Source organism: Parasteatoda tepidariorum, chromosome 10 (genome assembly GCF_043381705.1).
Source record: "Parasteatoda tepidariorum isolate YZ-2023 chromosome 10, CAS_Ptep_4.0, whole genome shotgun sequence".
Lineage (NCBI taxonomy): Eukaryota > Metazoa > Arthropoda > Arachnida > Araneae > Theridiidae > Parasteatoda > Parasteatoda tepidariorum.
In genome coordinates this window covers 2,700,941-2,725,120 of record NC_092213.1, presented here as the reverse complement: position 1 = coordinate 2,725,120, position 24,180 = coordinate 2,700,941, and the positions used below count along the sequence as shown (strand labels likewise).

The 24,180-nt window shown below is 29.8% G+C and overlaps 1 protein-coding gene across 11 annotated transcripts in view; it reads left to right on the top strand.

Moving 5' to 3' along the window:
* The window catches only part of LOC107436973 (uncharacterized), a 264,017-nt gene that overhangs the window by 87,365 nt on the left and 152,472 nt on the right, over positions 1-24,180 (top strand). For all 11 annotated transcript variants that reach the window (XR_011637864.1, XR_011637865.1, XR_006225062.2 and 8 more), the window contains exon 3: positions 16,845-16,952. Coding sequence is in view for 3 of the 11 variants with exons in the window: in XM_043041297.2 (XP_042897231.1) it covers positions 16,845-16,952 (108 nt within the window). In the remaining 8 variants the exon portion in view is untranslated. The remainder of the gene's footprint in view (positions 1-16,844; positions 16,953-24,180) is intronic.

The window sequence follows — 24,180 nt, the reverse complement described above, 5'->3', positions numbered from 1 at the left end:
AGAGCAAATGAATGATTAGAAACAAACTGGTTAAAAAATTATTTAAATGCCATAATCGTGTGTGCGTAAAAATTATTCCAATTGTCCAAACTACTAACCTTATAGGTCCGTGATAAAACACCTGAAGTATTTTGCCGGTTTTTCGAGTAAATCGGGTTGAGAAACACTACATTTAACAATGATACCATGTGTGCCTTACTTACTTACTTATACAGCACTACAGCCCGCTGTGAGCCTTGGCCTGCCGAAAAATATCGTTTCTGACTTTCCTATTTTTGGCTTTTCAGTTTTTCACCTTCAAGGTGGTTAGATCTTCGATGGGTATCGCTTAACCATCTCTTTCTCTTGGTCTCGAGTCCAAAGGTTTCAAATTTAAAAGTTTTCTCAGATTTTTATTAACATTCAGTCTTTCATTGTGCCCAGGCCAAACAACCGAATTAAATAAATCGAATTATGTTTTTTTATCCGATTGAATAGTCAAGTTAACTATATTTCACTGTTTATTATTTACTTAAATTGGTACGAAAATTCTTCTCAAAGTTTTCCTTTCGAAGAATATTTGGTTAGATTCGTCAGAGTTCATTGTGTTTTTTTGATCTTTAAACTTGATTTCCATAATGAAAAGTTTGTTCTTGAATTAGTATTGGTATAAATAAAAACATTTATTTTGTTTTTGTATCCTCGAGTATTTTGTTTTTGTATCCTCCCTGATTTCTTCTAAATTATTATTAGTATCATTAATAATTGAACCAAGGTAGGTTACCAAACTCACCCAAGGTAGGTTACCTGCACATGCCCGTTACCTAAGGAAAAGCCTAGCTCTAATGTTCAGTTAAATTTTTGTATGATTTTGAAACCTTGCTAGTTATAAATGGTTAAAAACCGTATCGTTTTGTAATCATATTTTTTAACCATACTAATTGTGATTGGTTTCACACCCGTTAAGTGAAAAACATTCCTTACCGTAATTTTTACGGTTAATTGGATGAACAAACTGTATTTTACTGTAATTGTAGAATAAAATTTCCAACAGTGAGTAATTGAACTACAAACAAGCGTGATGAATAATTTTCAAAATTGCTTCATGTTTCAGTTCAAGTTCCATCATGAAATCTTGCTGAAGTAGGATTAATTTGCACAAAAGTATAGTTTATTTGACACAATAACAAATTTCTGTTAACTGTCGGGAGAGCTTCTAAAAGCAGGAAGGATGTATACATTCTACGTTATTAAAAATTTTGACATTAAAAACTTATTGCCAGCTAATTATTTTGATAAATTGAACCATATTATCGTGCATAATAATCCATCTCAAACCTGATTGCACAATACTACGCAAATATGGCTAAATTGAAATCCTTATAAAGTTGCAACGCATTTGTACAGTAGCGTGATTCAAGTATCAAACTGATTTTCGAGAACTTTCCCAGTGATAGAAAATTAATAGTCCAGATATGGGGGATAAAAACTTTATTATTCATTTTGAAAGTTAATAAAAGGTACTGTATAAAAAAGTATGTAAAAAAACAGACGCTTTTATCGCGGCATGATTTTAAATGTTTGTAGAAATGAGAATAAATGGGTCAATTAGGTAATAATGTTGCTATTTCCTTATGAAAGTGGAAGACTATTTTCTTACAATGAATACATTTTTTTTAAATAAATTATGTATTTTATAACCGTCGTTGAACAGGCGACCCAATTTTGAGTTTTAGACTATCAAATCCGTAGTCTTGTAATTTTGAAACTAATTCAGAAGTCAAAGGAACTCCTAGATCAAGTATTGGGAGACATTTGCCTTTGTTGAGGATTTTTCGATGGAAATAACCAGCTTTTGAGTTACATGGAGAGGAAAGCCACGAAAATTTCCCATGGTTAGCCTGACCGAAAGGGGACTCTAACCCATGATCCGTCTACCACTGAGGATATTTTGCGTCAGCACTGTGGTCGGTGTAATGTATGTGTAGGATTCGAACCCGATTCACCTCATTGGAAGGCGAATGCACTATCCTGAGTCATCATCACGGCTCAGTTTTCAAAATTTATAGTAATTATACAAATAAAGTGTAAAGATGGCTATGAAAAAAAAATCCAATGAAGTCGTTTGTTGGGATGAAACGAAATTATTTTGTGCACAACCCAATAGATATAATATAAAGACTTTAAGATTTTTCTATTCACATTAAAAGTTGATAAAACTACAGAATAAAAATATTTGTGGAAAGCAGGCGCTTTCATTGCTGGATGTTTCTGAATACGTAAATACGCATTAGAAATAATTTCGGGTAGATTGCATGTCATTTAAAGCGTGTCATAGCATGTTTGGCTTAACCAGAAACAATAGGATCTGTCTTATGGTGTCAACTACACATACAGCCCGTTAATATTGCATTCTAAATTATGTAAATGACTAGAATGTCACTATTGTGGGAAGCAACCCTTTGACAAGCCATTCTGGCTTTGATAGATAAACCCTTAATTGACACTTAGATGGATTCGTAGCAATTTCGTACGCTCTGGTTGATCTTTGGCAATAAATTTGAGCCCGCAGTCACGGTCTTAAACTTGAAACTAAAACTGTACATAAAATATAGATTACCAGGAGACTATAAACTCTCTGCTCGCTGATGCTCACTAACCCTTTATGCATTTCTCAGTTTAGCATAATTATTTTACTTATAATCTATTATAAATATACTTTAATTCTATACCATGGAGGAACAAAGGGTCGATATGTCTGTATTTTATAGTTCTACTATGGGCTGAGCTCAATGTTCAATGACGCTCACCAACCCCCGATGATTGTTTCGCAATAATTGATGTTTCTTGGCATAGATATTTTTAACACTTCATGAACATATTTATCCAGTCAACTAAAGATAAGATGCACTAAAAAGAACACTTGTGCCACCACCTCCCGCGTCCAAGTTTTATTAGTGAACATAAATCATTTTTCTAAGAAATCATTCTTTAAAATGACGTTTAAAATTAAAAGTATATTATTATAACAAGTTTGGTTAGTTCACGACTGTAATTAAATATTTTCGCTTACCAAACAGATACGTTTTAAATACAATTTTTGCATTCATCTCTTTGCGCATGAAGCTTAAAGTTCTAAATTAGAAGTTCTAAACCATTTAACGAATCTCTTTAACCCTCATTCATATTAGTAGATTAATGTAATTTTTGCCAAAAGTAGTAATTGTAAAACTGCTAATAAGATCAGACACCGATTTCAGTAGCTTGATCTTAAAATGTAACGTAGAATTATGCGTTATTAACAATTATCTTAAACTCTTAATTTAGAAAACAAGCAAAATCAAAAACGTAATATTAACTGAAAAGGTAAATACTTTTAAATTAGGTAATCAAAAATATTTATAGGAAAACAATAACTTTATGACTTACATGAATGTTATGCTGATGGCTACCAAACCAATGAAAAAATTAATGTGGGTAATGCCACTATGTGATTTTCCGGCCAATAAAAATGCACCGACAACAATGGAAAACATCATTAGATTTTTATAGATGGCTAGAAACAGATGTCGTACTTCAGGGATTTAAGGAAATGTTCTACCACGGACGAAATTTTAGATGTCGAATTCTGTTTAACGTTCTGTTAACTGCAACGTTGGCCTACCTATTGGGGTGCCCCTGAATGAGTGGCCAACTAATCTGATACCTGAGTGACGAGTGTCTGTCAGGTGGGAATTGGAGAAAAAAAAACGTACTCATTAAATTCGAACTATTGTACATTGTAAACTTTGTACAATTTAAAAATAAAGTATTGATTGAAGAATGAAGTGAGCATTTATACAACACCTTTTGTAAAAAGAGATGGGTAGACAAAATATAAAAGAAATTACCGCATACACACAAACTCTTCAGCACAACACCTGCAAGATTATTTTTCGCCTCAGATTGTGAAAACAAAATGGAAACAAAAATTTCTGAGACTCATTTTAAAAACATTTTTTAACTTGTTTCTAATCAAAATTGTAATGTTTAGTTGAGAGAACACCGCAACGTAAAGAATCTTTTCGTTTCAGTTGATTACTGACTTATTCTCTATAAGGATTCACTTTATTTTTTTGTATCATTTTGCATTCAAATTAAGTTAAAGAGATATGAATTTTTTTGTGTAGTTTTTAAGTACCTTGAAGAATTTTGCTACAAATTTCTTAGATTAAGCTGAATTTTTAAAATAATATAATTTTAATTTGACTGCGTTAAAGTCGCAGACAAATTAGGATAAATGAAGATAAATTTGGATGAATGAAGAAAAATTTAGATTATTGAAGATAGTGCTGGAGATTCAGTCCGTAAATTCTGCTGCCAGCCTCACAGTTTACAGCTTGCTCATTTAAACCTTTCATTTAAGTAGGGCTGGAACGCCATTCTAATCCCATTCAGTTGTCAGAGACAACGCACGAGCGCTTATACCCCTTATGAACATATTTAAGCTGAGTTACAACTCTCTTTTGCTTTGAACTTTAATCTCTAATGAATTAATTATTAATTTGAAATTTTATATACTGGTTTATAAACGTCTGCATTAAAAATAACATTCCAAAAAGAAAAATTCATTTTGGTTAGGCTAAAAGTTTTTTTAGACGATATTTGGTTCATATGGGAGAGGCGATGAAAAATCCGATCACTTAGCCCGACGGCAATGTAACTATTTGAGATATTTTATGTTGAAAATATATAATGAAATATTTTATGCCACGAGTCGAAGCATTACACAAGTAAGCAAACTATTTTTAGATTTTAATCAGATATTGATAGAAATGGGATACTCTTGTATCAGAAGGAAATTTATCATGATTGGGTACAGAAGTTCTTTTAAAAATAATATTTTTGATTTTTTAATCATAGTATAAAGACTGAAGGAGAAATACAAAAATAAATTAGTTTTGCTTTTATTTTTCAAAAAGAAATTTTAAGAAGAATATATATAAGGCAAAAATACTTTTTTCAATTCTTTTGAAAACGTTACTATTATATTCTTAAACAACGATTTAAAGGCACTTAAACTTCACACCAACTACCAGTTTCGTGAAATAATATTTTAAAGAATTTTGTAAAAGGATATTTGAGTACTGCTTTTGAAGATATAAAATTACGGTATACTCTCGATACCTCGAAAATCTTGTTTTGTCAAAAAATATTTTTCCTCTTCGTATTACATATCCATATAATGTCAATTTGAATTCCTTACGTCGAAGAGTTTCTTCTTAAAATCTTGTTAAATCGGGTATTTTACGAAATAGAAAATGAATTTTTTCAGAAAAATCACAATGTAAGTTTATTGTGAACCAATTATTTTCTATTTAATGCATAATTATTTTTGTCTTCATTTTAAAAATAAAATGATCATTGTTATATTTAGACTTACAGTCGACTCTCATTACATACATATTTATGAGTAGTTATTTTTATGTTTTTAATGACTCAACTTTCTAGAGTACTGTCTTTAAATATATTCTTTCGTTTCTCAGAACATATTTAGTTGTCAACTTGTTATCTCGAAATTTTTTTCGAGTCCCTTTAACTTTGAGAGTATACTTTCTTAACATGAGTTCCCAATCATCAGTTAACAACTTTGTAAAATGGCTTTGAAAAAATTCAGTTTTGAATTTTGTTTATGAGAAGTAAAGTATTCCTGCAACAGCCCGCTGTGAGCCAGGGGGGTCACGGACGGCTCCACCATTCCGAGTCACATGACATGATTGTGACAATGTGGTCAGACAGAGGTCGCCTTTTCTTCCGAGATAAACGGATATCCTTCGATATGAAACTGAGTGGGTTTCTAACCTCCACAGGAATCCCAGTTCTTTATTCTGACTTAACCACTGAACCTTCAAAGCTCTCAGCAATTTCTAACTGCTCATAAAAAATCTAAAAGTTTTTTTTTTTTTAAACTAAGAATTCTAAAACTCATAGAATAATATTTGAGGTACTTCGTCTTAATTAAATCGACATATGAATTCCATCCACTGATAAATAAAAAAAGTATTTTCAAAACTACCAGATTATGGTAAAATTTGCGGCGTTTCTCCACGGGTATCCCCAAAAAGCTCGGTAATTTTTACCGAAGTACTTTGGTAATGAGTTTGGTAAAAACAGCAATACCGCGTAGCATGAATAATTATAAATGGGTATTAAAATATACGGTAATTTTATTATGATGTCTTAGAGAATTTCATAAAAATCCTTTTTCCGGTTTAATTTACTTTAAAGTTTTGTATTATTTACTAAATGTGTGGTAATAAGAACTATAATTATGAACGAAAAAATGAATAAATGAATAGATTAAATAACATATATTTTGGTTTTTATTACTAGATAAAAAAAAATTTTAAATCAGAAATGTCATTACCGTATAGGACGGCAATTTTACCAGAATTTTTTTCTTCTCCGTGTGTCAAATAGGCGAAAAAGAGACAAAAATAACTTCCCTACATCATAAGGGTCTATCCCGAATTTACTACAACTCGACTTAATTTTATCTAAATTTTATTGTGGCACAAAATAAAGTGCATGTCTTAAACGCCAAAATGTTCGTTCAGTTGAGTTCGTATACTCTTCGGGATTGCTATGATTATCGGTTTAAAAAAATTCCCGGAAAGATAAATTCTATGTTACTTCCCTATTATCATCAAAATGGTCGAATGAGGTTTTTGTTTCTTCTTTTGCAGAAAGGGAGTTGCTTTTGTGTAAATTCTATTCACAAAGGCATTCAAACTTCTTTGGTCCTTTGTTTTACATCTGTAGTTTATATGCGATAAATTATTAAAATTAGTCTCGCTTCTCATTCTGTGTACATTTAAAAGTGTTGAACGACAGAAGTCTATGAAGAATGATTATTTGTTTTAAAAAGTTATCTTGTTTATGATAAAATTATATTTTTTCTCTTGTTTTTTATTTTTCATACTCATAGTTTTTAATAATTAAATTAAAAATCACCAGAAACTGAAGTTTAAAGTAAGCTAAAGGATTAATAATAAAATAATTTTAGCGTGCTATAACAACGGGTTTGCATTTCAAGTTCGAATCCCAAAAACCGGCTGGCACAATTGTTAGAGCATTTGCTACCCAATACGGCGACTGAGGTTTGAATCTCGTCGTTGATTGGGCAATTTATGTAATACTTTTGCTCACTAACAACAGTGCTGATATGGAACACCTATTCTGCCTAGCAATAGAAAAGTAATGTAAAGCGATAAAAAATTCAAAATTGAGATTAATATAAATTTGGCATTTTGCACAATAAGCAGCATATTGCAAAATAAATAAATAAATAAAAGTAATTTATTTTTATTTTATCAGCTTCTGAAATTTTATTTTATCGTTCCTATCACAAGCAATAGAAAGAAAATAGTTGACTAGCCACATTTTTAGAAATCCATCTTGAGGCATTTTCATTGTCTTTTCAATTGCACGGCAGTATAGTCACGGAATGTTCAAGAACCATAGTCCTCATGGGTGTTTTTCGCGGTTTTCTTCTCTATTTAAAGCAAATGTGGATTAAATTCATTTAAAAAGTTCTTAACTCCAGTAATTTTGTTCTAACACTAATCCAGAAATTTCCTTGTCTTCCGGGCTCGGTTGAAAATTGCTTTGCAGATTATGGTAAAATTTGCGGCGTTTCTCCACGGGTATCCCCAAAAAGCTCGGTCATTCTTACCGAAGTACTTTGGTAATGAGTTTGGTAAAAACAGCAATACCGCGTAGCATGAATAATTATAAAAGTGTATTAAAATATGCGGTAATTTTATTATGATGTCTTAGAGAATTTCATAAAAGTCATTTTTTCGGTTTAATTTACTTTAAAGTTTTGTATTATTTACTAAATGTGTGGTAATAAGAGCTATAATTATGAACGAAAAAATGAATAAATGAATAGATTAAATAACGTATATTTTGTTTTTTATTACCAGATAAAAAAACATTTAAATCAGAAATGTCATTACCGTACAGGACGGCAATTTTACCAGAATTTTTTTCTTCTCCGTGTGTCAAATAGGCGAAAAAGAGACAAAAATAACTTCCCTACATCATAAGGGTCTATCCCGAATTTACTACAACTTGACTTAATTTTATCAAAATTTTATTGTGGCACAAAAGAAAGTGTATGTCTTAAACGCCAAAATGTTCGTTCAGTTGAGTTCGTATACTCTTCGGGATTGCTATGATTATCGGTTTAAAAAAATTCCCGGAAAGATAAATTCTATGTTACTTCCCTATTATCATCAAAATGGTCGAATGAGGTTTTTGTTTCTTCTTTTGCAGAAAGGGAGTTGCTTTTGTGTAAATTCTATTCACAAAGGCATTCAAACTTCTTTGGTCCTTTGTTTTACATCTGTAGTTTATATGCGATAAATTATTAAAATTAGTCTCGCTTCTCATTCTGTGTACATTTAAAAGTGTTGAACGACAGAAGTCTATGAAGAATGATTATTTGTTTTAAAAAGTTATCTTGTTTATGATAAAATTATATTTTTTCTCTTGTTTTTTATTTTTCATACTCATAGTTTTTAATAATTAAATTAAAAATCACCAGAAACTGAAGTTTAAAGTAAGCTAAAGGATTAATAATAAAATAATTTTAGCGTGCTATAACAACGGGTTTGCATTTCAAGTTCGAATCCCAAAAACCGGCTGGCACAATTGTTAGAGCATTTGCTACCCAATACGGCGACTGAGGTTTGAATCTCGGCGTTGATTGGGCAATTTATTTAATACTTTTGCTCACTAACAACAGTGCTGATATGGAACACCTATTCTGCCTAGCAATAGAAAAGTAATGTAAAGCGATAAAAAATTCAAAATTGAGAGTAATATAAATTTGGCATTTTGCACAATAAGCAGCATATTGCAAAATAAATNACATTGAAAAACAAATTATTGAAGAACTTAACACAATTTATGTAATAATTTATTATATTATTTTAATTAACTAAAAGCACTAGATAAGAATGATTAACTTTTTAGTTATTATCAGTAATTACATAAAAAAGATAAATTTTAATTTTTTTTTCTTCAAAATTTGGACATGAAGCAGATTTTAGTAGGCTTAAATATTGAAATATTTATATGCCATAAATTTGTACAAGAGATTACTTAAATCAAATTTCTTATTTTTTTATGCTTATTTTTATTTTAATTAAAATCTGCAAAAAATGATGGTAAATCTAATATTTTTACATTAACAACATTTCTAAAAGCCTGCACATTTGAGTGAAAAAAATCTTAATATATAATTTTTGTAATCCATTAAATGGGAAAGAAATATGATTTCTCAGTTGCAATTCAATCATAAAAAGTATTTTTGTATTATTCAGTTTAACATATTTATTTCAACTATTATTTATAATCTCTTTGAATTTATATATTTATTCTGTGGAACAACTGGTTGATATGTATGTCTTTTAGAGTTCTACTGAGGGACTGAGCCCCTCTGTTCGCTGACGCTCAACAACTCCGATTATTGCTTCGCAATAATTGTTGTTTCTTGGCACAAATATATATCTATATGGGTGATTCTTTTTGAACATGACAATTCGGACCAAAAAATTTCTTCAAATTTAAAGTCTTCAGAATAATATAATTTTTTTTTTGTATACTTCTTTAGTTACACTTATTAATATCTTACAGACTGCAGTGTAGTTTATTGACATTTGCTTAAGAGAAAAAAAATAGAAATTCACCAAATCTTGAATCCAGGAAAATGACATATTAGCTTAGAAGTTCAAAAAACAGTCATTTTAAGTCAATAGTAAGTAACTCAACTTAAACCTTCATGTTAGATGGACCATAAATTGCTTGAATTAATTATTTTCATCCACTGTAAAAGAAACAAACAAAATTTTGTTGCTGATATGTACAGAATAAAATTGTGTACAATAATCAATCATTAAATAAATAAATAACTTTGATTAGATCCAAGCATATTATAATCATACACAAACTTGGTATTAGGTTAATATTTCCCTCCTTAGCAGTTAAAAAAAATTTCTGGTAACACTTGTCCTGGCACTCATAAGCCAGGAAAATGACAGCCAGGATAATGACAAATTCGCCATTTTATAGCATATAACTTTACTTTAGTTTTATATTTTGACCTAAGACGTTTATATTCTGCGGAAAACAACAGTATTTCTTAAAATAACTCAGATAAATCTATGTAGTTTATGTTATTAATGATTTCAAGAAGCCAGGAAAATGACAACACAAAAACCTACTCTCCTTGAAAAAAATTTTGAAATAGATTTTGAACCAGAAAATTGGTTCTTTATTCATGCAACAAGACATGTTCATATAGGACGGTATCTAATCAATCTATTAACATAAGATATTGATTGCTTGCTCTATCTATTTTGGTTATAAACCACTAAATAAAAGTAGCCGGGAAAATGATAGATTTTCTTGGGACAAACAAATTATTGACTGAAAAAATCATTTTAAGTTTGTAAATAATACCGCTGCGTTTGTTCTAGAAATGATTACACCGGTTGAAAAAAAAATAGATATTGAAAAATGTATGGGAAGTTTTGAAGCTAGTTATTATTGGAAATATTGTTTGGGACATGCCAGGAAAATGACAATTTGGAGTTCAATTAAATTTTTTAACTTTCGGCAAAACAGCCAACGCTAGTGCAAAGTCATTTTAAAATGCTAACAGCAATGCTGTTTATTAATTTTTTAAAAAAAAGTTCTTTTCGTATTATAGTATTAGATCTTGCAGCAAGGGACAGTGAATTGTCATATTTCGTGAGAATCACCCATATATATAGCTTTTTGCTTTATTTTGCAGGATTTTCAAAAGGGGTCAGCACTTGATTTATTTCTAAAGTTTTCTTACTGATTAGGCAATTTATATTTTATTTGGATTTGGTTATTTTAACTGTAACTTTATTTTTCCTTTATGTTGGCGTTTCATTATTAAGTTTTATTCTGTGTACTTTAATTGTATTTTTGTATTTTGTAATTGTATTTTTTAATCATTACTTTTTCATTGCATTCACATTTCAAATTTTCTAATTTCTTTTTCCTATTTGTTTAATCATTCGGGGCAGAGTCAATTTTTAGCATTTCCATTGACGACAGAAAGGCTCCCTTGTGTTGGCAGGCAGTGTGTCCCCCTGATGAAGTGTCCTCTTGCTAACACACATATCTTAAAATATTCTTCGTTTTCAGCTAGAATTGTATTTCTGACTTTCTGAATTTAAATAAGACAAATTTGGTTTTATCTGCCTTTGCGCCATTTTGATTTGTGATTTTAAATGTTATTTATAGCCTTTTATAGTCTTTTTCCGAATTTGCGGAGAGAGAGAGAGAGAGAGAGAGAGAGATTATAACTGTAATATTTTTGCCTAGTTAAGTTAAAAATTATTAATCAAATCTTTTTAACTGTAATTCATATTAGTATATTACTGCACTTGGCACCAAAAAATAATAATTGTAATCCCTGTCACTAAACAGTGATGTTAAATTTCTCAAAAATATTTACTATGAACTAAATTTAAACAGAATTGTTGTCCGAGTTTGAAGATGTTACGTTCCAACCTTTTGTGAAATGCCCTTAAGCCAATATACATATTATCAAATCTTGTTCAGTACTTACAATTGTCACCCATAACCTTTCATCTCGCCTCAATGTGTCCTTTCTATGACCTTCAGTAATGTCCTCAAAAGCTGTTTGTATAATTTCTCCGACAGTCCATTCAAATTATGACACTATTTCAAGCAACTAAAAATGTTCTCACTTGTTTGAATACAAGGAGAGCCTCCAGTTAAAATCATTACAAATATGATGAACAGGCGTCATTAATTTTATGAAACATCACTCGAAGCTATACAAAAGCCCACTTTATAGCGAACCATTTCACAATAAGACACTTCCGGTGGTCAATTTATTCATAGAGTTAGGATTTTACTGTGTTGTTAAATATTTGGTATGGTTACGCGAATGATGTTATGGGATATCATTTCAATAACAATTTCCCGGTGAAGCTTCAAAGATAATATTAGTTATCATCAATGCACGAGAAGGCTTTTAATTGCCTTTGCCATTCTACTCAAAGATATTTTATACTGAAGTGTTATACTGATTAGGGATTTTATCATATATACTAAAAATATTGTCTTTCAAGCATTCAATTTCTAAAACAAGACAAAGATCCTTTATATATTTTATACATAATGATCAATACAACAATAAGTCGCTATTTTTCTTCGCATCGTTAAATCAAACTGTTCCTCAGTGTTGTTCTAAAATATATAGATACTAAGACTTTGAAGATTTCTAAAATTTTCAAAAGATAAAAGCGCGATGCAAAGAAATATTATCTATGCATATATTTCTCTTATATGGCAGCATGAACTCTAGTGTTTTACGTTGTGTTAAGCAAACATTTAAGTTGTGTTAAATAATTTAAACTTGTACTTGCTTTTCAAGAAGAAGACGATCACGTATATCCACACACGTGATCACGTATATTCACACATCTGATCGTTTATTAGCAAAATGGATGCGTTAAAGTTAAGCTTAGTTTCTCCAGATAAGTTAGAATGTCAGTTAACGTTAATATAGTTAAATACTGCGTCATGTCACGCACCGAATTTATTGAAATATAATTCTTTCTCGTCTACTATTACTTAACTTAGATTTATTATTTGTTTATGTATTTTATTCGAACTTCGACATATTTTAGTTTTGTGTACCTGGCAACTTTGAAGCATAATTAGTTTGTTTATGTTCCACATGGCTTTGTGTTCGTCGTTGTGTTAAGTAAGAAATATAGTGTGATGGAATTAAAATCATAGGGAAAGAATTCTTGTGTAAGAATATAGAATGTGTCACTTAAAAGAATTGATACTTGACGGGCTTGGCTTACTCAAAATAGAATGGAAAGGACAGAGTTTCTAACGCAAACAAATGCCGTGTTTCAACAACGATCGAGATGCCCCACACTACGTCACATTGTATTTATTTTGATTCATTTTGTTGTCTTAAGTAATAATTTAAGTAGAGTTGAATAAAGACTGACGCCACTTCACTTGCCTGTCCAATAAAAGTACATCAATGATTAATCAGTTATAGATTCAGCCAATAGAAATATGTTTCCATTTGGACAGGAATAAGAATTGGAAAATAGGAATGGTGCAAACAAAAATGAATTAAATGATAGTGGGCAGTGAACTTGTTCAGCTTCTTACTTTGACATCTCTATAGTTCGCTATACGTTAAGCATTTAGTAAGATTCATTTTGTATTTTTATGGAAATGAGTACTTAGTTACGAAGTAATTGTTTAAATTTATTTTTTCTAAAATGGATGTAGAAATCTCAATCAAAAGCGGTGCTATGTTTGGTCACGGTGCCAAAGATATGGAACCGCTGCACCGGAGAACGAACTCTCACATTAATGACCACGGACTCTTTCACTCACTGACGTATACTTTGAATCGTTCGCTTTGATCACACAAACCAATAGCATGAGTCTAAAACAACGCCCGGACTGAAGATAACATTTACGAGTATAATGCTAATTTTCTGTCAAGGGCAATTTAATTTTCGAGAGAAAAAACACTCTTTGGCAGATTTGTATTTTTAGAGTATAAATAGCTTTATGAGCATAATTTTATTTTTACGGGCAGTAACTAGTGTACTTTTTGCTGATCACTGACCGTAGTCTACAGGTGACATTTTTTAACAATGCGGTAATCAAACACTGTGGTCTGTGTAAATTCTATAATTATTAAAAAAAAATTGAGAATGTATAGTACATTTCTAAAATGAGCGCTATTTTGAAAGGCAAAGTTATTTACCATAGCATTTTAAATGAAACAGTCTCAAATGTTCTAATTTGCATCTTTCAAAAGTAAAAGAGAGAAGAATTAAAAATGTGAGAAAATTAACTAATAATAAATGCATTGTAAATTTTTTTGTCTTACCTTTAGAACTATACCTTAAATGGTTAATAAAATTCTAAACATTTCAAACAACAGACTGTCTCATCTCCAGACAGATAAGTCTTATTTAACTCCCAATAACCAATGAAATTCCTCCCTTGTTTTCAATTGGAAGCCATTTGCAATTCACTTTGTCAATTAAATAGTGATTTTAATCTTGCAAGAATGGCATTTGCATTATCTTGTCATTGGACTTAAGATTATAATCTTATAAGAAGAAAGAGAGTGAAGCTTAATTGAGAATTGCATTTCTATAAATCATGTTGCAAGGCACTTTTATTCATTTATGTCTTTATGCATTATAATTTCCTAGAGATAGGATAACATTACTGTCAAAAAGTTGAAATTATGCATTCCAAGTTGTTATCGTCATTAATGAACAGAAATATGTTACTTTTTTTGAAGTAACAGAGCAAATAATTATAATTGCTACAATTGATTACTTGTAATCGTGATTGCAAGCCATAATGATTAACGATCAAAATTTTTATCATGTTTATTAGCAATCATAGTTTACAATTAAAGCAATAATAATCACGAATATACATAGTATAAAGCAGAGATTACAACCAATAATAAACCTTCCATTTCATACAATTATGATCGCATTTAATCTTAACTAAATTTATTATTTTGATTGCAAATAATCATAATTGCATATAATACTGAATTCAGAGTGATTCACTACCGCAATTACTATCTTAATTGAAGAGTGATTACTGTAATCAATTTCATTCTGATTATTTTTGCAATGTGTAATGCTTCGAAAGATTATATTTTATAATTGCTCTCTTTAAAAGAAACATGCACCATGTTAATTTTATTTCATACAAATTAATATTTCTCTTCTGATTTTTCAAATTCTCAAATTTAGAGTATTCATACCTTAAAGGGAGCAAAAAAAATCAATAATAAATTGAAATATTGCTTAACTTACTGGAATTATATCTTCTATTGATATTGTAATAGTTTAGATAGCAATAGTTATCCTGTCATTTAAGAAACGAACTTGATTAGTATGTTTAATAATGAATTAATTTACAAAATTAATATTTGTTAAATTATAATTAACAAATATTAGCTATGTATTTATAAAATTCAATAAAAAATTGCTATTTACACTTTATTTGATTCATTTACCCGAAATAGCATGATTTTTTTTATACCTTATATTGAATGCAAAATTATTAGAACTATTTCAAATATGAATTTAAACAATAGTTGAAATTCATATTTGGAATAGTTACAATAATTTTGCAATTTTTAATTTTCTATGTACGAAATATCTTTCCCAAATATCAGAAATTGATGTTCATCAATAGTAAATTTTTTTTAAAACTAATATGCCTTTTGAACGCTAAGAATATTTTATAAACATGTATATTTATGTAATATAGAATATCTCAAACAAATCTTTCTATGTTAATTCATAGCTTAAAATAAATTTCGCTCATTAATTTTAAGACGTAGCAATCACTTTTTCTTATAAATAAAGTCATAAAAAGTCAATTTTCAAATTAAAATATTATTTTTGGAATTTAGTGAGTCATAATTTTCAGAAATATACTCATTAAGAAAATCCCCGAAATTCCAAGCAGTCTATGTAACACCATCTGTTAAAATTTCCCTTTTGGATGACGTTCGATAACGAAAAGGAATTTTTTGTAACCGATTCCCTTTCAGAATCCCAAAATAAATTTCTAGACAGCCAGATTTCGCTTGGCTCTTTTTATGATGTAGTTGCTTGTAAAACTGCAGCTCCAAAGGCCAAACCCCAAGACCCTGATTGGGGGATACTCTCCTTAAGGACTTTATGCAGGCCGGGATAGCCTGGTCGGTAGGGCGCTGGGCCCATGTCCGAGAATTCGTGGGTTCGATCCCCGCCGGTCGAAGACTCCTCGTGTAGTAAAGTGACTGATGCACGTTAAATCTGTCGAGTCGCAAAAGTCCTCCATGTTCCCATAACAAATCAATACCACTGGGGTACTGGATTGGAGAACGATCGTTCTCTGATTCAGGTCAAAATTACGATCTGTGGATGAATGAATGGGTCCGCCCTATAAACGGGTGCGACGTATGGTGTAGCGGAAGTCGAATTCTTGGTACATAAATGGCGCCAATGAAAAACAAGAAACGCACACTCTGCCTAAAATTTGCTCGGTTACCCCAAGCAGGCTTGCCCGTGTGGCAAGTGGCATTAGAGCCAACCAAGCAAGGAATTTATTATAAGATGCTAAATAAAACTCAAACGTAACCAATATTTGTATTGTCTATTTAAAATACTTGCAATTTCTAAAGATAACACAGTAAAACCTCTCGGGAGCGAACCATCTTCTGTTCCACCGTAAAATGGTCGTTAATGAAGGTGAGTCTTTCTTAGGGATTTCCTCCATTGACTTCAAAATGTTATAGAAGGTATACATGATTTTTCGCAAACGATTTTAATTTTAGTCAGTGTCATATTCTTGGTGAGGAAATACCACTTGCGTTGGTATCATGAAAACCGGATCGAAGAATAAAACTTAGCGTCAATAAAAATGATCCCTACTGATATAATTATGTGTAAAAACACATTAGCCAATCATGAATGATAAAGCTATTTTAAATTAATAAACAATTATGTTTTTGTTTATGCTAGCAATTAATTTCATATCATAAAAATTGGTTGGCGTTAAAAAATGAGAAATGACAGAAAAGAAAGTTAAGAAATGTCAAAAAATAGAATTTTTTTTAGCGATCGTCACTTATGAAAGTCAAGTTTATACAAAAAAATAAAAAATCTATACTTTTTACTAAGTACTATTTGTTGCTAATCAAAAAGAATGTTTAATTATAATTAAAAATCTCTTTTGTATCGTTTCAGAGGTCGGTGTGGGTGTGTAACACCTGCTCCAACCGGAGAAAACAGCAGAGTGCGGCCATGGCAGCTGGGCACCAAGACACAACCACTTACACAATGGCAGGTCAAAAGGCAAGTCATCACTCCAAAATAGGCTTTTTATAATTATATATTTACTCATGTACTGTTTCATAAATAAGCCCTTTCATATTTCTATGCTTACTTATATACTTTTACTCAAAGAGTTAGATTACTAGCTACTTAAACAGCTGTATAAACGTTAGATGTGACCAATAAATATGAAACACTTATCAAAATTTGATAATTTCCCCTTTTATTATAGATTAAAGACCTTATCTTTAGAATACGCTAAGACTTTTTTTTTTACCTTACATTATCTTAATTTTCCCTTTATTATATAATAAATCCCGTATTTTTCCTTATATAATCTAAACTCTCCCTTTATTAAACAATAAAACCCTTATTTTGCTTTACGCTATCTAAATTCCCTCATTATTAGGCATTAAAACCCTTATTTTATATTATGTAACCCTAATTTCCCCTTCATTATACCATAAAACCCTTATTTTACGTTACATAATTTAAATTCCCCCCTTATTCTACAATAAAACCTTTATTTCACTGTAGACATTATATAAATTCCTCATTGATTATACAATAGAACACTTATTTTACGTTATATTATCTAAACTCCCCCTTTATTATCTATTAAAACCCATACTTTTTTTTCAAACGTATCTAAAATATCTATTTTTTAAACTTAAAATGTAAAATTAATAATGAAAAATTAAGACAAAATGAACTAGTATCTCCTTCTTTACAGCTCAATAGAAGGAAAAAATCCAATCCTAAAAATCCTAACACAACTTCTTGTTAACTTCATACGGAACCTGTACATTGGTAATACATCGTACAAAATACACATACATATCAGGACTTCAAAAATTATCTCAGTCGACATAACTGGGGCGTGTAGAAATTCCATTTGGGTATAGATTTTGTATTCTTAAATGCCTGGCTGGGCAAGTAAATATTTAAACAGGGAATACTCCTCACATTTTGACAAAATGTGCAATCATCAGACAATAAAAAAAAAGAAGGGAGAAAAAATTTATATTTGATCTAAAAGTTACCAAATTTAATTTTATAACTAAGAATCTATAAAACAAAACTACTTTATTATTTTTTAATTTTCTTTTACACAACCAAATGCGTCGGCAGAACAGTGCTTATTCGATACTTCTTTATTTTATTAACAATGCTTAATACTTCATTATTCATATGTATTACTTAACACTTTTGATTTATACCTATAATAAAAGTGCTGATGCGAGTAATGTTCAATTTTTCCGACATTTTAAGAACAGAAACAATTATATGTTTCCATTAATACAGATTCGAAGAAAAATCTTGAGTATTTATAAGTACCATGCGGGCACGTAATTTGTAGACTAAGATGCCCTTGTTAAAATTTTGAGATTTCTGAAATCTTGATACATATAAAACATTAAGTAGCGAGTAGTCAATGAAAATATACTACTTATGCTTTTATCAACATGTCGATACTACTAGTAAGACGTGGTGAACATGTTTACTGAATAACGTTAATTTGTATCATTTTGTAAGCAGAACACCATTGCGTACAAGCCTTATTTATATAGATCAGTGAATAAAAGAATCGATAAAAGTAATATGTTATTCAATATGCCTTCCTAATTTTTGTATTTATGGATCGAATCTTCACGCACTAGGTCAAAATCTTAATGATTTAAAGGGATAACCTCAAATTTGCTTATTAGTGCAGACGATATTCTAAATTACGAAATCAGACACAAAAACGCTCTTTCTGTTCTTTTTTTTGCAAATTTCTATTTCTTACCCCCCCTCCCCTATTTAACATGTAAAACGCAATCTGGAAAGTAGAGTCTCCCTAGTTGTGTCAGGAGAGTGGTCCAAAGTTTGACGTCCTTAATGATAACTTTTCAGCGAATTATTAAATTTGTATAGACAATTATAAAATTTGTTTGTTCAAAGATAATTCGACACAAAAAATAGTTTTTATTAATTATTTATTATTTAATTTTATAATAGTAAAAAAAAAGTTTGAATTGTAAAGGATACATATTTTTTTAATAATTTTAAAGAAAGTTTTATATAGTAAAATGCACACTTTGAACGAAATCAGTCAATTAAAACTGTTGTTGAAAAAGAAACTAGGAAAGTCACATTTTATTGAGTATATTCATTAAAAGTATTCATTAAAAGTATAATATTTATGAAAAGAGAACAAAGTTTAAAAAATACATATAATTGTGAAATATTTATTAAATATTTCGTTAATTTTTCTGTTTCGTGAAAAATTTTGTAAAACATATGCAAAGAGGATGAATATGTTTAAATGTATTTAAAAAAGGAAAATTGGGACAAAATTATTCCATTTTATGGTACTGTTTTATGATTTGTATCATTTATTTTAACGTAATATATATAAATACTTATATAACCTCGTAACTTAAATAAATGACTTATATTATAGATGCATATTGTCAACTTATTTCTGTGATATATAAAAATGGATGTTTTTTTTAAATGACATAAAAATACATTGTAAATTTTATTCCAAATATTTTAATTTTTAACTAAAGATATTTTAACATTAGTATAAGCGAATGTTTAACGGTATTTATCTCATTGAGGAACATCCGAGTTTTTTTCTATTCAAAGGTTAGACAAATGCAATTTTTTCATTCACTATTATTAAGCAATATATCTAGAATATCTCCTTATTTCTTTAAAACTAGGCTTTTTTATTACTGTTTTCTGACTCACTATGATTTACTCTCCATTCTAAAATACTCGAAAGATAACTTCAAAAATTGAAATCACATAAATTTATACAATTATAGGTACTCCTATATTTATTTTGCTTAAAATCGCCAATTGCGATATAAGTATACTATATGTGCTCTTAAACTGATCGTGAACGATTACTGAGTGGAATAATTTTAAAGGAAAAGTGTAAGGGGAAGAGTCAATTTTGATTTCATATTAAAAATTGCAAATCCCTAAGGAGGAAGCCTCTTTTCATCTAAGTACGCGCCAAGTACATGTCAAGCTCCAAGCACCGAACATATATCAACAACGTATCGCTAAAATTAGCAAAGCATTATTGGCGACAATAATAGATTCTTTCACATTTCTCTAAATCAAACTAGCATACCATTTTTCCATTCGTTTTGCATTTTAATATATAGCATTTTTTTATTTCAATTAGTACCTATAGCAAAGTTTCAAGACTAATCAATTTTAGCATTAGCTATTTGCTTTAGTATAAAAAGTTACAGAATAAGCAAGTGAATAAATGAATATCTTAGCAATTAATATTAATATTTAACATAATGTCTATTACAACATAACACATGACAAGTGAATATGCAATTTTTTTTCCATTCAAATATTATTCACAAATTATGTGATAAATAGTAAAATATTAAAATAAGAAAAAAAAGAGCCGTAGTTAAAGTAAAATTGCATAACTTTTAAAAATATTCTTCCACATTAAAGAAAATCCACCTATTTCGTCCATCCGAGTAAATATTTTGCCAAAACTGCGACACTTTAAACTAAACCACTTCCTCTATTTGCCCCTCTTTTGTAGCATCGTATATCGCCAAGTCAAACAAATTATTCATACTTTAAAAAGTATTATGAAAATAAAAAATAAAAAATGAAGAAAAAAAATGAAAATAAAGGAAAAAAAGCTTTCGAAAAGGCTAACAGACTGCACACAAGCTCAATCAAATCTACACAAGCACTAAAATGTACAGCAACTCTCTTAATGACAGTGGTGCAGTATATGATTAGACCCATCGCGATGTACACACCCTATTCCACTACTATTGATAAAAATCTCAGTATGTCTATGCGAATGATATTCGAAACACTTAATAATTAATAAATGAATAACTTTTTATTACATTAAGAAGAAAAAAAGTAATAATCTCATTTTTTAAAAAAAGAATTCGGTATATGATCAAATGTCATACTTGGGCGCAACATTTAATATGTAATATTAAACAATGGCTGTAACACATTATGATGCAATAAACAATAAAAATGAAATTAAAAGTACAATGAAGACCTCAGATAAGTCAGAAAAATAAAAAAAGCTGCATTCCGTTGCTGCATTCCGTTCAGATAAGTTAAGAAAAAACCATTCTTTCTAGGGAGAGAAACTGTTAGCATCTTAGTGCACGCCAAATGGATGCGAAGGTCGTATATCAACATCGCCAACTATTGAAACGACGTTGCACAGCTTTAAATAATAAAAATGATATCTAAACATCGTAATTTTTTTCAGTTCGCAATTAAAGAAACTGATGAAAGAATAATGAATATTGCTTCTTGCAGACTATTTTCTTCTACAGTAAAACAAAAGTAAAAACAATTCTTTATCTAGCATTCGATTTGTTAAGGGCATGTCAGCATAAGACGTATCATTTTAGGGATCCAATCAAATCCAATACTCTTGCAACGTTATATAGTTGTTTCTTTTTCAGGAACACAAATGTTCTCCTTGTTTATCGAAATATGTAGCCAAGTCTAGGATTTCAGTAAGACTACGAAACTATAATCTTTTCTTAATAGTTCTATGATGTATATCGTAAAAAATAGCACGAATTAAATTTCTGTCTGACGTGTTTAACTTTTAAAAGCTTTTATATTGTTTGGAAGGAATATTTGCGTAATTTGATTACGAAATAAAACGGAACTATATGCAGTCGCGATGGTTTACTTAAATCCTATACAGCAATGGTCTTTCCTTAACTTTCAACGGTGCATAGAATCATTTGTTGAGCAGTACTTTCTTGAATTGCAAGTTCGTAAGTTCAATTTAGTAATACAGTTTTTAAAGTTTTTAAATGTTGTCTGCAAATTCCTCATTGCACCAAACTGAAATTTACTTGTCATTTTAAATTGAATAGGCATCTCAAAGTTACGGGATTTCTCCACCCTTCACTCCTTCCCCCTCTCCTTTACAGTGTTTTTGGCAAATTATCCCCCCCCAGCCAGTACATTCCAACTTCTTAGTGAAAGGTCTGTCTTTGGGAAAAGGCAAAACTTGCCGAAACCATGGTAACGGAGAGGGAAAAAGTGCAGATAGTGAGGAAATCATATAACCTTGAGACGCGTGTTCTGATTGCAAAGAGTACAAATAGAGACAGTTATAGTCGTTTTTTATTAAGAACTATTGATTTTGAACACAATTAAGGTTCAATTGTATAACATATCATTGTAACATATCATTGTATTTTAAGATTAAGTCTTTACTATTTTTGAGCGTCATTTCTATTTCTTTTAGAATTTTCATTGAATTATTCTCTTAATTAAATCTCAGTTCATTTTTTTAATCATATCAAATGGTCTGAACTTTATACTCTTAACACACTACTATTAACACTTGGGATATTTTATCTACCAAACAGACGCCCACACGCAAAATACAAATATATAACTAATAGAATTTTTTCCTGTACCTCAACGTATTAATCGATAAAGATATCATTTTCCTGAGGAAGTTGGTGTCTTCCTGTCTTTATTCTTTTCACCCCCTGCCTAGAACGCTCAAGGGAACGAGAAGGAAACTTTAGACATCAATTCTTTGCTCTCCTTTAATAAAACCAGAAATAAGTTCAAGTATAGGACTATCTAGGCAAAGTTACTTTTAGGGCAAAATTGTGAAGAATTTTGGAACATGTTGAGCCATAAAATCTTTCGTATTTGCTTCAACCATATAATACTAAGTTAAACCATATTATCGTATACTTGATAATGGGGGGAAATTGCTAGCTTCAAAAATAATCAAGAGAAAAAATTAGACACGCTTCGAGTGCTCGAAGGCAGGCACCCATTCTCAAAATTCACAAGATGGGAATTTGAAGAAAAAAAACTCTGTTTTGTGAAAGACATGTTTGAATGAAATCTGTTTTGTTTTCGCTATTCATATCTGGTAGGTCTTGAGAATGGGCACCTGTTTTCCAGCACTTGTAACGAAGTCGACTTTCTTTAAGTCAGTATTTTTTTAGTTTTTATATTATCAAGTATATGTTATTGTTGTTCCAGAAAGTGTAGTAGAATTCAGAACATTTTATTAAAACGCTTATGTAACGAATCGTGTTGTTTCTGCAACGCTGGGCCACGAAATACGTAAAGTGAAAAGGTGTTTATACAAAATAATTTTTACAAATTAGATTGACTTTTGATTAACGTATTTAAAAGCCTTACTGGAATTTACGAGAGATAAACGTAGGGGATTTTTAACTCCTTAAACTCTTAGCAGAAATAATATTACCCAACAAGAAAAATAATTATAAATTTCAGTCTATTTCTTAATTTTTCCAAAGAAAAATTACAAATATGTTTCATTAGGCATCACAAATAGAAACTCAGAAAAATCTATTCAAAGTTGATTTATAATATCAGTACCATACACATAACACAGGAGCTATAGTTAAATACTTTCTCAAACCATACTTACGCTTTAATTAATTTGATTCTTCACATTAATCATACTAAAATGAATCCAAATTTTAAAGAGGTTCGATTGTGGTTGTACTTAGTATTGTATTTAAAGTTGTAGCAAATTCAAGACACTCCATTATGGATCATAAATGATACCAAATTTCTAACACTGTAAATCTTCGTATTAAATTTGTGTTGTTTTAGACTTCATTTATGGTGTAAGTTTCATTAAATTTTCATACTAGTTTCGATTTCATTCTTATTAAATTTGTTCAATTTCAGATTTCATTTATTGTGTTGGTTTCATTAAATTTTTTAGATTAGTTTTGATTTCATTCTTATTAAATTTCTGTTGTTTTAAACTTCATTTGTTATGTTAGTTTCAATAGATACTTAAGATTAGTTTTGATTTTATTTTTATTAAATTTGTGTTATTTTGGATGTGTTTTATGTTAGATAATTCTTCATTACATTCTTTAGACTAGTTTGCCATAAATTTACACCATTTATGTTCATAGCGACCCGGAACTTCTAAAAAAAACATAAACCTTCGTTATAAATTCGTGATATTTTTGGTTTCCTTCATTTAGTTAGAAAGTTTTCAATGAGATATTTTTTAATTAATAAATATGACTTCGAATTTCATGCATTACTTGGTGATAAAAAAAAAACTAGCTTTTTATTCAGTAAGAAGAATGAAGAAAGATAGTTAACATCCTAAATAATATTAAATTTAGCATCTTAAAGACTTTTAATTCAAGAACTGTGTATATGTATGATTTTTCGCTCCTATTTCACTTTAAATAGGATATATATA